At 34.3% G+C, this 18,832-nt stretch overlaps 1 protein-coding gene and 1 pseudogene across 1 annotated transcript; one reads left to right on the top strand and one right to left on the bottom strand.

Moving 5' to 3' along the window:
* Nucleotides 1-954: 954 nt before the first annotated feature.
* LOC132554190 (glucose-6-phosphate exchanger SLC37A4-like) lies at nucleotides 955-15,376 on the bottom strand. Its single transcript, XM_060218491.1, has 11 exons — nucleotides 15,270-15,376; nucleotides 14,003-14,159; nucleotides 13,027-13,164; nucleotides 12,080-12,174; nucleotides 11,330-11,465; nucleotides 8,041-8,157; nucleotides 6,248-6,397; nucleotides 5,426-5,511; nucleotides 4,828-4,941; nucleotides 3,406-3,544; nucleotides 955-1,217 (listed from the first exon to the last, which is right to left on the bottom strand). Exons 2-11 carry the CDS (start codon nucleotides 14,142-14,144, stop codon nucleotides 1,048-1,050), a joined length of 1,287 nt encoding a protein of 428 aa, XP_060074474.1. The 5' UTR covers nucleotides 14,145-14,159; nucleotides 15,270-15,376; the 3' UTR covers nucleotides 955-1,047.
* Nucleotides 15,377-16,973: 1,597 nt separating this feature from the next.
* Nucleotides 16,974-18,114, top strand: LOC132554169 (uncharacterized; annotated as a pseudogene).
* Nucleotides 18,115-18,832: the final 718 nt, after the last annotated feature.

Here is an 18,832-nt window from a genome sequence, read left to right as displayed (position 1 = left end):
AGTCTTTGATGAGCTTGAATTATTTCGTTATTTTGAACTGGGAATGTCGTGTTGTCTGGGAGGACTGCAATTGTCAGTTTATCCCATTAATTGGATGGAACTGTCAGTTTATTGTGTTACCCTGGTAAATACTATCTGCAATATATCGCTTTCACAAGCGTCCTGTTACTCCTTGGAACTCGAGGACGAGTTATTTCCTGGAGGGGATGTATGTAATGGTACAAGCCGTAATATACCGATCGGAAAGATAACTTCTCTTTAGCTCTATCGACTAGTAACACCCTGAGGTCCCGGGTTTGAACCTATCGAAAGCATTGAAATAAATGATGACTTCTGTTACAATCATATTAAGCGGATTTGACATTATATTGCTTTGAGCTTTACTGTCAGTAAACCATGTAGAACTGAAAGGTCAGGCTAGACATAAAATTGGGCGTGGCAGTTTGTTGCGGGGATGGAGCTGTTAATTTACAGATAAAAGTGAAAATGGAACTTGAATTGTCTGTTTATCACGTAGAACTGGGCTAGTAACATCGACAACATGAATGTGATAGGTTCTGTTCAATAGACTACAAACACTGAAAGCCTGACATCAACAAGCCGTTTAACTGGCTAGAAACGCTTACAGTCTGAAAGCAACATTCCGTTTAACTGGCTAGAAACATTGACAGTTTAAAAGCAACATTCCATTCAAATAGCAATTAAAATAAGGAGTATGAAAGCAACATGCTTCGTTCAAAAGGCTAGCAACAATGAGAGCCTGAAAACAATATGGCAGAAAATCTGGAACCAATGACAGTCTAAAAGTGACAAGTTCCGGTCAATACACCAGAAACACTGACGGCCAAATAGCGATATGTGATATATGTATATATAGTCTTGTAGCCCTGAAAGTGAAAGCAATCTCAAAACAAAACAAAAGTGATTTTTATAAAAACAGTTTAATATCCCAATAACAGTTTTATATTCCAGTAACAATACAACGCCCAGATAACAAATGTATGTAAATTCTTGAATAATAGTGACAACAGCATGAAATAGAATTGTTCAAAATATGTAAAACAAGTTTTGATTGGATGATTTAAATGCTGAACGTAGTTTGATAAGAAAATATAAAAATGTCATGGTCATCAGAGTGCTTAAAAGTAGAAACACCGTCTGCCAATCGTAAAGTTTAGCAATATAGCTGAGAGGTAGTCCCGCGAGGAAAAGACCACCTGAAAAAATGAAAATGTTTAAGAATTTGTTTTACTAGCATTTAAGTTTGTTTTATAAAAATGAAAGCAGAAAGATTATTTTTCTTTCTTTTTTATTTCCACTGAGCAGCTAAAACAGTTAACAAACTGGTTGTGACTACATCAGATTATCAACACAACATGAGTTACGGCATTATACTGAATGTTTTTATTTTTGTGTATATTTAAATGTATTTGAAATGTAAATTGCAGCTTTCTCTGTAAATACGTTGTGCTTTTTTTCAAGGATTGTATTCATAATTAATATACATTATTGATCTAAACCCCCTTTTAAGAAACCGATATTAACAGTGTTAATTTGCTTATTTCTGATTTGAATCAATAAGTGCAATTCTTGACCTTCTGACCCTTAACTAAAACAGAACCAAAATAATTCTGATATATACACTTAGCCAAAAGTTAGGGACCATTATTTGTGGCATAAAAGTTTAAAGTGTGTGAAGCCATTAAAAGTGCCGACAATAACTTTCTTACAGCAGTAACAGTGAACTTGATTTCACAACCCTGAAACTTGAACCCATGAAAGATATTAGAGTATGTCCATGTCCATGAGAAGAACTTTAGATTTGATCAAAATCCCTAAGGAAATACTACTGGTGACCCTACAACATTGAAAATCGAACTTGTCCAATACATTTAGGTCCTTATGAAGTGTGCAGTGTGGTCAAAAGTCATCATCAACTGATAGCAAAAGATTGCTTACAAGGATATCTCTAAATATAGTGAGACACAAGAGGAGCTCAGCCAGAAGATAGAACACAGTGCTGAGGTCACCACAGCGAGACAGCAAATCCAACATTTAGTGAATACAATATGTACAGATGAGTTAAAAGAAAATATAAGGAAACTGAAGTGGAAATAATAGATTAAGAAACAACGAAAGTTCATAAGTATCTGTTATGAAGGCTCCCACACTAAAGAGAATAATATTGCTGCAACTACCAGATGACATCTGAAAACAATAACATCCCTCTAAAATGTAGGCAGCATGAGGAACAGATTATATGAAGTAGCGAGAGTGGCATTCATAGGGAACCATTACAATATTTTGTCTTCAATACCTGGCGACTACGATATGGCAGTTTAAAACTACTACATGGAGGAGACATATCCGATGAAGAAATACACTTCTTGAAGAGTGCACAAGAAGCCAATGGGAGAGGAACGTAGTTCAGTTGAATACAAACATTCAACATGGAAAAATATTTTAACTAAAAAGAACCTATGGCATCTCACACAATTTCTAAACAAATATTTCAAAGCTTCTTGAATGTTTCCTGATGGAGGTGGAGCTGTCAAAAGATGCAAAATGCCACCTACAGAATGTACCACTCTGACAGACCAGGCAGTCTTGTTCACATAATGTTGACTGGTAGTGTCATCTCTTACAGACAATACATGTGCAGACACATTAAAATCCTTGCAGACACCTAACCGACAGAAAGAACAAAGAGAAAAGAGAAGAAAGAAAATAAATCTGTGGTCAACCCTTCTTGGATTGTGAGCAGGACTGGGAAACAGCTTTAGATAAGGAGGATGGGAAAGTGGTTTCCTAGACACAGTCCGCACAAACCTAGAAATGTGTACATTGATATTCTCATGTGGTACTTGTTACAAATTTCCATTGTGGATCTGACAGTGCCTTGTAAGTGTGTGAAACCTCTAGAGTTGTAGCAAGAATTATTTTAAAGCAGTAACAATGAACTTAACCTTACAACTCTAAATCTTTAACCCATCCAAGATGTTAAAGTATGTCATTTAAAAGAATGTTAAGTTTGATCAAACTCCCTGAAGCCACAAGCACTAACAAGGATTTTCCTGAACTCATTCCAGATATTTATTGTTCTTATTTGACATTTTTACAACTAAATACTTACTTCAACAAAAAACATTAAAACTACAACTTCCATTCCAAGTTAAACATTCTGATAACATAAACATTTTTTTACGAGCTGACACACAATCTCATGTTTCCAATAGTATACAACATGCAGCTGACCCTAAAATGTCTTAAGAATATTAGATTATATAGTGGCAGCAGAATGGCTCTAATTGGCTATTTTCTTTTTAAGAGTGATAAAAGTAACATCTCTTTATCCCCTCAAGTACAAAGAGAAAGTACCCTATACCCAACTGAGTAAATACTTACTGCTTGAAAAAAGTCCAAATATTGCATGTAAAGTCCCAGCCCTATTTTCTGGTCCACTCTCCATAGCTATGACACCAGATATAGCTACAGGACCATAGACACCAAATCCAGCACAGAAACCCATAACAGCAACCATTAGCTGAAATAACATAATACAGTAACTGAGGATTTTTTTCTCTTCATGGAACTGGTGCTCAGCTGGTGGCGAAACCAAAATATTACTATATGACTATGATTTCAGTTTTCATCAGATATAACCTGACACCAGCACTTGTTAGGCATATATTCCTGTCTTAATACTACTTTCTGTTCTGGAGAAGTCATTATCGGAAGATTTCCAAATAGTGGCCAGTTTGAATGAATAGGCTTAGATACAATTTATTAAGCACAATAGTATCTTGGATCAATGAAAATTCATAACCTGAAAGTCCTGTCTCATCACATCTTTCTGTTCTTTAAGAGTAGGGAAAACAAGATAATGATGAGGACAATGATGATAATATCATAACAGTTTAATATAAAATCTGTGAGTGTGCGAAGGTATGAATGTGATTTTATGTATGCCGTGTAAAATCTAAAGATTTTAAAGAAAGTGTCAATCCTGAAAGTGACAATGGTCAAAATTTCATTTGTTTTTGTTTTTCATTTATGACCATCTGTGGACCATACAAAACTAAACAATGAAAGTCGCATCTTATTACAACTTTCTATTCAGTAGCCATCCATGTTCAGTGAGTCCAAATTTTCAGCGGGTCTAAATTTCATTTAAGACAAACTAGGGACCATGCCATTTGATAAATATTTATATGTTGTACAGAAAGATTTCATTAATTGTCAATTGATCCCTTGTTGAACTGAAAAGCGGATGACAACAGTACTCGAAGAAAGAAAGCAGAGAAGAATATGGCAGATTTTAGGAGATATAATTGAGATTTTCCTGTTAAATAAGGAGGTCAGACTTCAGATATTCAAGTGGAGATATATATAGATATGGTGGATGTCAAGGGATTTGGTGGAAATTTAGCAGTGAGACTGTTGGTAAAGGAGTGAAGATTTACATGTGGTGTAGAAGATGACAAGTGATCTACTGGAGATTTGCCTCTAAGGCAGAGTATGTTGGATTTTTGATTTGGTGGAAATTTACCCGTGAGGTGGAAGATGTCCAACTGAAAGTGTTCTAGTGAAAATTTACGTGTGAGGTGGAAGATTTCTGACTGTAAAACTGTAGCGGATCTAGTGGAAATTTATGTGAGGCAGAAGATTTCCGACTAGGCAACCTAGTGGAAATTTAAATGTGAGACAGAAGATTTCTGACTGTTGGTGATCTAGTGGAAATTTACCTGTCAGGTGTACAATTGGAAGTGATCTAGTGGGAATTTACCTGCAAGGTGTCCAATTGGAAGTGATCTAGTGGGAATTTACCTGTGAGGTGGAAGATGTCAGATTGAAAGTAATCCAGTATAATACTCCAGTGAGGAACAGCATGAAATACATTACAACTGCCTGTCTCACCAAATGTCTAGCTATTCTGGGGTTCTAAAAAATAGCAAATGGTGACAAAATAACAAAATAAGTGTTCTGAGAAAATATTGATTTTAAAGCATGACAGAGTAACATTGCAGACTGGTAAAGTAAAATAAATAAAATAAAGCTGATTTAAAAATATTTACACTAGAAAAACCAGTAAGACATGAATGCCTTCAACCCTATCTATATAAGTGCAATATATCATTGTTCAATGAATTTGCAAAAGTTATAAATGTGACCTTTGAACGTTAATAAGATTAGGTGTGGAACTTGATGAGAGTTTTACAAGATACGTTATTGTTTCAAAATGGATGAAACAACGAGACGGGACAGATGGACATGGGTATCATTATAGGCCCCATCCCCAACCGTATCCATGAAATGCGAGGACATGAAAATACTGAAACCTGTGATTAACATCAAACTGAAAGAAAGAAAATTGATCTGATGTCCACTCCTAAAAGTGTAAAATATAGTTTTCTCAACAACATACCTTAGTAATAAGAAAATCTGACAGAAATCCCACAGCAAAAGACCCAACAATCCCTCCAAGTTCCTGGCTGCTCACAAAGGCACTGCCTTCAACCAAATAACATATATACTTTCAATACAGTCCAACATTAATGAGTGTACACACCTGTGATATACTATTGACACACAATGTCCTATTCACACACTGTAACATATCCTATTGACACACCATCTGCTATCCTATTCACACACTGTAACAAATCCTATTGACACACCATGTCCTATCCTATTCACACACTGTAACATATCCTATTCACACCCCATGTCCTATCCTATTCACACACTGTAACATATCCTATTCACACACCATGTCCTATCCTATTCACACACTGTAACATATCCTATTGACACACCATGTCCTATTGACACACCATGTCCTATCCTATTAACACACTGTAATATATCCTATTGACACACCATGTCCTATCCTATTCACACACTGTAACATATCCTATTCACACCCCATGTCCTATCCTATTCACACACTGTAACATATCCTATTCACACACCATGTCCTATCCTATTGACACACCATGTCCTATTGACACACCATGTCCTATCCTATTCACATACTGTAACATATCCTATTCACACACCATGTCCTATCCTATTCACACACTGTAACATATCCTATTCACACACCATGTCCTATCCTATTCACACACTGTAACATATCCTATTCACACACCATGTCCTATCCTATTCACACACTGTAACATATCCTATTCATACACCATGTCCTATCCTATTCACACACTGTAACATATCCTATTGACATACTAACCTAACATTGGAGTCATTCCTTTCTCCTGAACAATGTAAAGTTGTGTCCAGTTCAGTGTGCTGTACTGAACAACAGATGTAGCCATCATGCTTAGACAGAGTCCCAGGAAGCCAGGTAGGAAAAGTAGCTGCCATCTTGTCATGTCCTCACCTGTTGTATCATACCAGTAATATGTGCTTATACAGACAACTTACTATATACATCCTGTCAAAAAGACACACTTTAAACTGATAGGTTTCACGATTACTACATGACAAAGCTTTGTTGGTTTTTTTCTAAGGTACTATAAATATTAGTGAGCTTATTATCGAGAATTAACTTATTTCCAATTAACTGCAGTAATACATAATGGAGTTGTATTCACACATTGCTCAACATACACAGACTAAGTAGTAATGGAGCCAAACTGTTGAAATCTATTATATTTCCAGATTCAGGCAAAAACAAAACACCTGTTTGTTTCAGGCTGTAATATCTTGGAAAACTTGAGAATGGACTGGTGACAAACAATTGTATCATTTGTTTTTTTATAATAGGCTTATATAGGAGGGTGATCATGACTTTAACAGTGATTCCTTGAAAACTGCAATAAAAGTTTTAGGAAAAGTCAAACAATAATGATCAAAAACATGCATGGGGTTGGAAGGATAATTGGAAACAAGCAATATTTTGGTTGTGCCATATAGATTAGTGACATCTAACTTGACAATCTAAAGTTAATTTGTTATATACAATATAAATACAAATGAAACCTAACACATACTCAAATCTTTTCACATAAATGTTTTATATGATATGAATACAAACTTGATATATTTTACAACAACTGTGAAACAAGTTACTTCAGTCATACTAATCACTCTTTTTAGCCCAAATGTAAGCAAACCAAGGCTCTAACTGTGGACGAAGCAGGAGTATGCAGGGAAAACCCATGTAACCGGACAAGCGACCCCCTACCTTTTTCATGTCCGTTCCGAAAACCTAACCCAGGATGGCTAGGTGAAAGGCAAGTGTGTTACCACTGTGCCATCCAATCACCTGTAATGTACCTCACAGGATGTTCCTGTAGGGATGAGATAAGTCACAAAGGGTAGAACAGCTAACATGAACTATGATACTACTCATACCACAGAAGCATCATCTTTATATACAGGTCACAATCTCATCATCAAAATTGACACAGGATTGATGTGGGTTTGATGATGTAATGGCGTCCAAAATACAGGTTTTATTTTTAAGCATATCAGAAAAAAATAAAAATGGGTCAATTCTGCAGACACAGATATCTCAACCCTATTGTAAAAGCATGACTGGCAAGCACTCGCCAGCCTTGTGCTCACCAGCCAAACGCTTTCGGGAGGATTGAGATATTCCACAGGACAGGCCCATTTTAAACTCTTTTAATCCCAAACTCCTCATCAAATGTGACAATTAACCCTTTGATCTTTACAACAGGCTATCCAAACCTAACCTGGTGTACTTTTAAGAGATACTTTTAAAATCACATTTATGAATTTGAGGATTTTTTTTAACAAAAACATCTAATGGTCACCTAACATCATGAGAAGAAAATGTAATGTCTCTTTGCCTAATTAACTGCAAGACTAACCTCCCATCCATAATAAGATATCTCTGATCAGATATTACTTTCATCTTTCATGGCTTGTGTGGGTCGTGACTAACCTTGCCTTCTCATGGTGTAGGGATTCTGAAGTTGTTGGGTAACTTAACCTGTGCATTTTACGCTTGGATGCCATTGGTAATATGGGAATTTTTTAGCCTAATGAACTTACCTTCAACTGTTGAAGACTCGTCATGGTTATTACATGATTCTGGTTTTACAGGGTGGTTGTCTTGTTTAGTCCGTACCAAGAAAAATGCAACACAACCAAAAACAATAGATGTGACTCCTGCAGAGAAAAAAGAAAGAACAACATATTGTTTGTGTTGCTGTAGACAGACATGGAGTAGTAATGAAACAAAACTAAAACAAAAAACAAAAAGAAATAAAAAAAAATGAAAAAAAGGATAAAAGAATGTGCTATCAACACAGATTGATTTGCTATGTTTTTTGCCCTATGAACAGGTGAAGTTATTTTGAGATGAGTCTCCTTCTTGTAGCAGGTAGCTTTCTTAGAGCACAACATCATGGAAAATTTTAAGTTTCAGGATTGCTGGGTCAAGGTCACTCTTACTATTGTTGTCAGTGCTCTAGCTGTTGATTCTCGTCAATCTTCACACACACTTATTGATCATTAAATTATCTTGGACAAGTTTAGGTTTCAGGGTTGTTGTGTCAAGATAAAGGTCACATTGATCTTTTTTTGGAAATTTGTTATCAGCGTTATTTACAAATAAACACTAAAACAACACCACCTTTATCAATCATTACAGTTTGTCAGCTTGTAGGGGCCAGTTAAAACAACACCAGCTTTATCAATCATTACAGTTTGTCAGCTTGTAGGGGCCAGTTAAAACAACACCAGCTTTATCAATCATTACAGTTTGTTAGCTTGCAGGGGCCAGTAAGAGACATGTATTGTTAAAGCAATACTCCGTATTTTGAAAATCATTTCATATCATTTCAAGCACAAATAAAATCTCTATATACATCTAACAAGAATCAAATTTCAGGTTTCTGCTCTGACATAAACTTAGGACAGGGTAATGAGAAAATATGTGTATTAAGGCAGAATCTTTAGAGTTTTGAAGGAACCTCTTTATATGTACATAAAGTAATTTAATATGGAGTCTACTATAAAGAATTGCTTCAGCATCAACTATGCTTTCATTTATTTATTATCATACAAGACTTAGCTGACTAAAAACGTGCAGACACTAAAAGATCCAATATCAGGTGATGCATGTATCTTTTATTTAATGCAAGATAAAGACGGAGTTGTAGAAATGATGAAATAGATTCAGAATAAAGTATACACATATCTAAGACAACACGTATCTGTGACATGTTTTAATTCGTTCTTGTGATTAACTAACAAATAAAATTCAAACTCTTACAAAGGAAAAAGAATTCTGACTTAATTTCCTCTGGATTTAACCTGTGTGTATGTGTCTACATTACATCTACTTTTAATACTGGTGACTGGAATTTTATTTATCTTGTTATATGCTTCAGTTAAAATGAAAAGCTAGCAATGCAAAAACAGTATAGGCTACAGGTAACAAAAGGACACAATTAATTTGATAAACATAGATTCAGTAATTCTCTTTTCCACGTTAAAACACATTACAACTTTGACCCTTGTAGTGTTACACAAGAGTCCACCATTGTATTTTTATTTTTGGTTTGTCCTCTTATTTGGTCTTAATCAAATGTTGTACACATGTACCTTGTTCTCATTTGAGAAGGTCACATTACGTACTTGGATTGACCAAGATTTACACAGCTGATGTCGTCAACGAAGCAGAAGATGCTTACTCTTCCAAAACACCTGGTCTTATTATTGTATGTTTTCAGGAGACTTTGCGTAAATCTTTCTTTTGTTCATATTTTCCCCTAGTTTTATTGTTTTTGGATTATGAATATGTCAAAATGTTGATATGTACTTTGTTGTTTTAAATGGAGAATATTATATCTGGATCTACCAATGAAATGAATGAGTGATTTTCACTTCAAACAGGAAATGATACAGTCAAATGTTTTTGAAAGTATAAACAGATATCATGTATATAATATATATATTAAATGTTCCGCTAAAGAAAATAGTTACAGCCTGTGAAGATAATATTGTTGCAATGTTGTACATATATATTCATTTGATCATATACATGTATCATATTTTTAAATTATATGGACTTTGATCTGAATGTAAAGGCAGCTATACCTGCTTTCAGAATGAACTAATTATCAAAATCCATCAATTAACAACACTTCTGTTTATGTCAACTGTATGCATTTCATCACACTTCTCTACATTGCCACAGTAACAAGGGTACAAAATGTACAAGAATATTGTACAGGATTGTAAAGAGGTTTGAGGATGAGTACAATGATAGAAATGATGAAGATATCATATATGTTAGATTTGTAAGTAAGAAAAGTGTTACTTACTAAACTTGAAAATCTGAGAAATAAAAGGAAATCTATACATTTCTGTTGAATTTCTAGAATTTTCCTGACGAATTTCTGTTGAATTCTAGAATTTTCCTGACAAATTTCTGTTGAATTCTAGAATTTTCCTGACAAATTTCTGTTGAATTCTAGAATTTTCCTGACAAGTTTCTGATGAATTTCTAGAATTTTCCTGACGAATTATCTTCAATCTTTTGTTTACCTTACCTTTTTTCATTTACCTAATTAGCAATCAATGACTGTGGCAGTCAATGCAGTCTCTCTTTGTGTAAACATTGATAGAAAGGCCATGTACATAACGTACACTGAAATATGATCGTTATGGAAAACAGATATCATTTCTCCTACAAAAAAACTTTACTGATTTGGAATACTGAGGGAGAATGTTATTTCAGATACACTAAAGAATATGTATCGTAGTACCTAGATTTCTAAGACAAAAATTAGGATTTTAAATTCTGAAGGAGCGCATTCGCATTGTTTCGGATATATCAAAGTATATGTATTTTAGTACCTAGATTTAAAAAAAAATTGTTGCAACATGAGGAACCAGTAACTACCTATAAAATGAAGATAAATTTCTGACAACTTCAATTTTTGTTTTATCTGTGTTTTTATGTCTTCACAACAACCAGGGTTACTATCATATGAGGATGTGTGTAGAAAAATAGAATGGAGAGGAAAGAAAGTTAAAAATCAAATCATATGCCTAAATTTTTCGAAAGATCATGGCACTGCAATACTAGCACTGGTCATTTCAATGTATACTATCGACAGATTTTTGTGTTGACTTCAACTATTCTTTGTTTGAAGCTCATTACTAAACTTCAAAGATGAAAAATTTATAGGAAAAAAACTTGAATTACTGAGGTTACCCAAAATTGGAAAACATGTGATCTCTGCTACCTTACAGGAGTTTAATGTGTGAGCTATGTCAACAGGGTATTTTATAGACTTTGAAAATATGACCATTACAATCACTAGATTACCTGCAAGCTGTATACACTTCTGCCAGCTGGACTGGGCAATCAGTACTGTGGTCAGCACAGGTCCAACCATTCCAGCCACATTCAAGGATGTAGATATTATACTCCAGGCAGTCCCAAACTGTTCTGGGGCACACACCTTTAGATAAATTATAAATAGCTTTAAAGTTAAGCAAGAGTTAGTTGACTGGGGTTAATACCATTCAATGTCACTATTAAGAACAAAATCAAACCAGAACCATTGACATACAAGCTAACACTAGATCAATTGTGCCAATAAGAAATGGTCTCTCCTGAAAAGTATTTCATAGTTATCTCCCTTGCATAATTTAAAAAATCAAAATTACTTGTATGCTTAAGTAACATGTAGTGTATTGTTGAAGGTTTTAAGCAAATCCACATTACAAAAATAAATCTACAAATTCTGAATTCTGTTTTAGTCATTCATTCTGAAGTCAAGCCCAAAAACATTTTTTTCAAAAATCTTTTCATAATTGTTTCAGATTAAAACTCTTGAAAAAAGTTTTTCTCTTGGAGTCAGATGGTCCTTAGAACTGCATTTACGACTCAGTCACTTCTGGATCATAGAATCCATATATGGTTCAGTAAATAAAACCAGACCATTGTTTTCAAACCTACAAATAACTGTTGAGTAATTTCTGTGAACAAAAAAAAAATGAAAATTTAAACGGAGGATGGATGACGACAATATGTTAGGTGATCTAATATAGATTTAAATGTCTCTATAATTACATGTTTAAGGCTCATGGCCAAAGCTGGCCAACCTGGTCCCTGGGAAAGTCCATTCATAAACCATATCACACTCATCATCACAGCAGATGTGGTCGCTGAAAATGAATCAATCTACATAGATAATATGTCTCTTATATTCATATTCCACGCAGACAAATGGTTATATAGAAGTAGATATTCATATTCCACGCTGACAAATGGTTATATAGAAGTATATATTCATATTCAACGCTGACAAATGGTTATATAGAAGTATATATTCATATTCCACGCTGACAAATGGTTATATAGAAGTATATATTCATATTCAACGCTGACAAATGGTTATATAGAAGTATATATTCATATTCCACGCTGACAAATGGTTATATAGAAGCAGAGTAATTTTCCTTGAAATTATAAAGATGGCCACAGTGTTTGGATAATGATTTATCGATATGATAAGATATTATCTAGATAAATCATGGTTCATCATAAATTATGGTTGGGTGGTGCAGTTATAATGCACTCACCTTTGACCTTGTTGTGACCACATGGGTTTTCCCTACAGTCTATTTTTAAAAATAAAATTTAGATATGACCTTTAAAACACATTGCCCTGTGTTATTCAGTTAAATATTTCTTCACCAGAAAAGGTGAGATTAATTCATTTTCATTTTTAGAAATTAATTTGTGCTTTGTTCCTATATACAAATACAGTGGATTTTGTCTAAACTGGACTCTGTGCAATCCAGATATCTACCTAATATGGTCAAATAATTAAGTCCCAGTTCCAACAACATTATAACAATGGACTCTATGACCTGGAACTCTACAGCCAAATTATTCGGTCCCAAAGGTGTCCGGTTTAGACGGATTCCACTGTACATTCCTATTGTAAGTTAAATTTGTTTGGACAACACACTGTCTCATTGCAATAATCGCTAGGTAATAATTGAAACACTTACTTGTGAAACATATCGCTGTGAAGCCAGACAAAATCAGTCCCCCTGATAATAAAACATTTGGGCTGACAATGTCCACCAGAATACCACAGACAAACTTACTAATGGTATAGGCAAGTGACTGGCTGCTAAGTATCATACCTGTTAGAAGAAAAAAGGTTTGCATGTTTTAAGAATTATGCAGTTGTTCATGAAACAAAAAATATTTGTAGAGAGATCTAGCCAAAGTACTGTGGAACATTGTCATTAATTTAATTGAAACTTACCAGCAAGTCAATTAAAATGGTCTGATGAGTCATAATTGATTAAAATTTCCATTCAACTAGGGACACAAGTTTACTTTTACAAATCTGTCATTTATGAAGTCATATACATGTTAGCAAACATACATACAAATACCTGCAATTATCTTAGGAAAAAATACCATATAAAATTATTTTGAAAAATTTTACGTACAACTATTAAACTCCTATCAGCTGGCATTAATAAAATGCTAATGGTCAACAGCACACCCAACATTAAACACTAAAACTTATTTCAAATGATTGTTCACTGAAAGCACAGAGTTCAAATAGTTCTATTCAAACTTAGAGATCTCAATGAGCCAATTTTTAAGTTGGAAGTTGGTGAAGGGTCATGTCTTTGTCTTCTGAATCAAAGAATCAGTTGATAGGTGGAGTACTGTAGCAGAATCAAACTATTGTGTTACCAGAAAGCTAAGATACATATAGAGCACTCTTGTGGAGTTTGGATGTATATTCCAGGTTTGCATGGTCATTGCCATTTTCTACTTCCAGCTAATGTTAATGGTTCCTTACATTCTAACCAGTCCAGTTTTACACATCCTCGGAAATAAAGTAAAATCTGCGCTTGTCATTAAAAGCAGTCTTATAGGTTTAAACTAACACCAAATTTCTTAGAAGGCTTAAGTTTTACATATGATGAGATTATAACCATCTGGAGCCTCTTTGACACTTACCTAACTGACTCTTGTCGAGCTTGACTGTCTCTGATACTGTAGGCATGGCAAAGGAGAATGACCGTCGTACATAAACATAGAGGACATAACTGAGATAAAGGCTGGTCAGAACAACGGTCTGTCTCCCCGTCAACCCCATCATTGGTCAGTAAAGCTTCTGAAAGAGAATCATAATAATTAATTCTTCTTTCAAATTTATATGTAAAATTAGATGTGTATGCAGAGATTCTTTTCTCTATAGCAAGATTGTAATGGTGTACATTACAAAAGTCTTGGAGAGATTTTACCAGGCTGTAACCCCTCTAAGTTTGAGGATGGCAGGATTTGAGTAGAAGCATCATTCTCGGTAATTTACATATGTATCTGACATCTTCAAAAGGACATGAACTTACTTCCCACATACTAATTGATTTTGTTCAACATTTTAGTTAAAACACTGCTTTATATATTCCAGATACCAACTAAACACATTTCAATCATTTTACTGTCTTATATTCTATGACCACTGACTTGGATATGGATCTGATTCAAGTCGGTGCTATGATGTACTCAGAGATACAAAATACATTGCGATAAGAAAATTCCTGGTTGGCTCAGATTTCTCACTGTGTTTTCACCGAGATGAAGTCATCAAAGATGTTCATTGTTGTTATTTTATCTTATCTATTACACTCCTTTTGTTTCTATACTGTGTAGTTTGTTTAGACTATGCATTGATAGGCCTCTCAGAGCCATTTTGTCGGCCAGTGAGAAGTGAATCTCATTTTTGTAACAAATAATACTAATAAAAATACAAAGACTATCACTTACTTGTTTATAAGTCATAAAAGAAATTTACTGAATTTTTTAATGCCGTCTATTTTCAAAAAAGTGTCCATATTTCTGTCTGAAATGATCTAAAGCTCAGGTTGGTATTCACACAGTTGTTTAGATACATGAAAAGGTAACAAAATTATTTGTCATAAATATATATGCACAACCAGGGACGTTTTATACGGCACAATCCACAACCAATTTGAAAATTGCCACGCTTTCGCCCGTTTTTGTTGCAAACATTTAGAAGAACTTAGTTTGTTTCTATTCCAAACGACCCTGCGTTTAGGTAACTAATTGGTTACTAAAAGCGGTATGTATCCCTGCAATACAGGAGAATTACTGGTGTGATTTAAGGGACTAAGCCCAACCTGTGTAATTGAAGCTAACAATACTGAACAGCCAATCTCTTTATGAAGTTATTATCACTGGTTTGTTGTAGTATCTGTATCACCTGACTTCGTTGTCTAATTCTTTACAGTACATGTATATGTGCTCTGTAATATTTTCTTGTACGAAGCAGCGGACATTCCTTGTGGGATACTTTTTGTTGGATCTTATAAACGACAGCTGTGCCCGAATACCGGAAGTGTAATGTGGACGGGGCTACGTGTATGCGCATGCCCATTCGTTTCTGTTTCGACTTAAATTTCGTCGCAATAATTTTCTAAAACAATATTTCTAACTGTATCTTAAGCTTGAGCATATGGATACCTGTGACAGTTTCGGTAACGAGTTATATTAGAACCATTTTTGGTTGTGTAGTTGAAATTTGTTTTACAAATACAAGTGACAATAATGTCTGGTGTCTTAATGATTTAATGACAGGTCTATATTACAATTATACGGTTCGTGATGAAATAAATAAAATTCTAGTCCACAGGCTCTTCACCTACAGCAACACTGTCAGTTATTTGAGTATAACTTTAAGCTGATTTGGTAATAGACTGAATATTGTTATTTTAGGTGTAATTGTTGATTTTGAATACTGACAAAATTTTTGCGTATATCTTTAAATGTTTACTGCGGGTAGCGTAAAGCACTTATCAAACTTGTACAACTTCCTTAATTTTTATTGCTATACTGAATACATAGGTAGGGTGGTTCCAATCATACAAAATAAAAAGAAGAAATATTTTCACTGGTTTATTTCATCAGGTATGCATCCTCGCTTTCCTTGTCAATGTCTTGAGGAATGATATCACCACGGCTAGATCATCCTTACACTTTGTTCAGTGATTATGATGTGATGTACAATCTTTTTGCTCCTAGAGAGAACTAAGCATATAGTGTAACACGTGCATATTTTTGTTTGCATAAAAATTGGTATTTTTGTCCTTACATATTTAACGTTCATTTTTCAACCAAAATTGCACCTGAACTATGTAAATGTTAAGCTAAGTGTTGAAAAGTGTACATTTCTTTCCTTGTACATTGGTAAACATTGTTGCCTAATGTTAACAGTCATAATTCAATAATAAAAATGCTTCATAAGTACTTGCTATGGTTCCAAAATCATTTTGAAATTTCAGAACCTTCAATTTTAGTGCAAAGTAATATTTCAACATGTTTGTTTAAACGGATGTTTCTTGCCTTTTAGAATAAAGTGTGGACATTGTTTTTTTTTTATAATGACCAAGTTCCTTTCTGTTTGAAGAATTTTGCTAAGTAGATGCTTCTTTTTCTCATTTGAAAGTACTTTTCTGGAGATTTTAACTTTACTTCAAGCAATTTGATTCAAGATTTTCAGCAGCAATGTGGAGTTACCAATTTTTTAATAATTTATGCACATCTATAATACTTCAGCACTGAATTGCTTTCAGTTGGCATTAATGTGCAATTTCAATGATGTGTTACTTCATTTTATTATATTTCTTGCAATGTTCCTAGAAATATGCCATTGGAAGTTCACTAGTTGAAAATCAACGCAGACTTTGGTCAAATTACACAATTTAAGCACTGAATAAAGTTGTAAATATCGCAACATATAAGATATATATCTATAAAACAATAATTTGTTATGATACTTTAAATACATGCATGGAAATACAAAATATCATTTCATCAGATAAACTGCTTGCTCTGTGCTGTAATTATATAAGCTGTCATAAACATTTTGTGCTACAAATGGAAGGAGCAAATGTTGATATCCTTTGCAATGAGTAAGACATTCTCCGTCCAGGAAACTCTTGACCATAACCGAGCGAGGACATTTGAGCAAGAAATACAGAGGAGATACTTGGAGAGTTTTGGTTTGACACAGAGACGGATAATAGGTGATGGAAATTGTTTCTTTAAAACTATGTCAAATGTTCCTAGGAAATGAAGATTCGCATCGTGATGTACGGGCCACGACAGTTAATTTCCTAATCTTCACATGTTCAGATTTCTTCCATCTAGAAGGTCAAGCCACAGACTTTGAACAACACATGTAACATGAAATTGACCAACTACCAAAAGATGGGGTATATGCAGGTCCGAAGTGCGTTGTTGCATTATCTCTCTCTTTAAGTATCCTTGTTAAACACAGAGGCACTGAAGAAGATGCACAGGTTTTCACATTACAGCATAGATCAGAGTGACATCAATCTCCACAATGTGTTTTCAAATATACGTGGGGGCATTATGATGCAACTGCTGACACTGGTGATGTTGGAGAGGCCGTTATCAAAGATGAAACAATTAAACCTTCAAACAGAAAGTTTGAATGGAAGGAAACAAGTTTCTCCTCCCTTTTTCCAGTCAAATCTCACACTTCAACTTCCACTTCCATCAATCAAGCCCATGTGATTTGCTGTAAAAGTTTTTAATGTACCCATTGTCAAAAGCCATTTGGTTCAAATTCTGCTTGGAGACGTCAAGTATTACGTGTGGTTACATTATGAAATGAAAAATTCAGATCAGTCAAAAACTTGTTAAAACACTTACAGGATTTTAACTCTGCATCACTCGAAAAGACTTTCCTTTCATTTTTAAACTTGGGTGAATTCAAATCATGGAAAGCAGAGGAGAAATTAGCAAACAATGTTTTCTTCAGGAAGAAAAGGAAAGAAACAAGTATCTACATATTTTTTCAAGTTGTTTGCAATAGGGATGGTCATAAATGTACAGCTAAGAAAAATAATAATAAAGTAAGTAGATATAATTTTAAAGGTTCTTGTAAGATTAATGCGTTGTGTCCATCGCATATGCTTTCAGTTATTGATAAAGCCAGTGGCCATGTTAAAGTTGAGTATATACCTACACATAGTCATTCTGTTGACTTTGACCAAATATCTTCCAATTCCACAAAATGTTAGGGATGACATTGCCAAAATGCTCTCAATAGGAATTATAGTTGATTCTATTTTGGATGATATATAGATATTGGTAATTTAGACGGTAGAGATTCAAGTAATATAAAGTACTATCAATTAGTTAATCGGCAACACATTGTGGCTATGAAAAGGAAACTTATGGAGTCAAAGTGAAACCAGCAGGAAAAAAACCAAGAGAGGCTTTGCTTCAGTCTTCAGTTCGATTCTTCTTTAATTTTAGCTACAGACGAAAGGCATTCGTCTTTAATATATTAAAAACATAACATTCAATAGAAACACAGATAATAACGCACCTGTAACTAATTAAAATAAATGAATGAGAATGATTAACATTTTGACCATCATCATACAATTACATTAATGGTCGCATCTCACATATGATTACATACACATTCGTCGTAAGTTACACCGAGAAACAGTGTGCATTAACATGACCTATGTCAACAGTAATCAGAACAGTGTTAACAAAACTCACCCTAAGTAAGGTAGACGAGACATAATCGCATAATCCTTCTTCGCTCCACAATAAATCTCGCTGAGATGAATACCTGAGATGGACAGACAATCTTTTGCAATAGAAACTTACGATATATGAAAAATACAAGAATAAAATTCAGTTACTTCCGAGATTCGAACCTCGGCTACGAGAATTAAAAATCATCTCAAATTACAACACCATGAACTTTTTTTCAAGATGATA

The sequence above is a fragment of the Ylistrum balloti genome, unplaced genomic scaffold (assembly GCF_031769215.1).
Source record: "Ylistrum balloti isolate Yb309-2 unplaced genomic scaffold, AGI_CSIRO_Ybal_v1 Utg370386, whole genome shotgun sequence".
In the NCBI taxonomy this organism is placed as follows: domain Eukaryota; kingdom Metazoa; phylum Mollusca; class Bivalvia; order Pectinida; family Pectinidae; genus Ylistrum; species Ylistrum balloti.
Note: the sequence above shows the minus strand (reverse complement) of the source record. Positions and strands in the feature narration are given on the sequence as shown.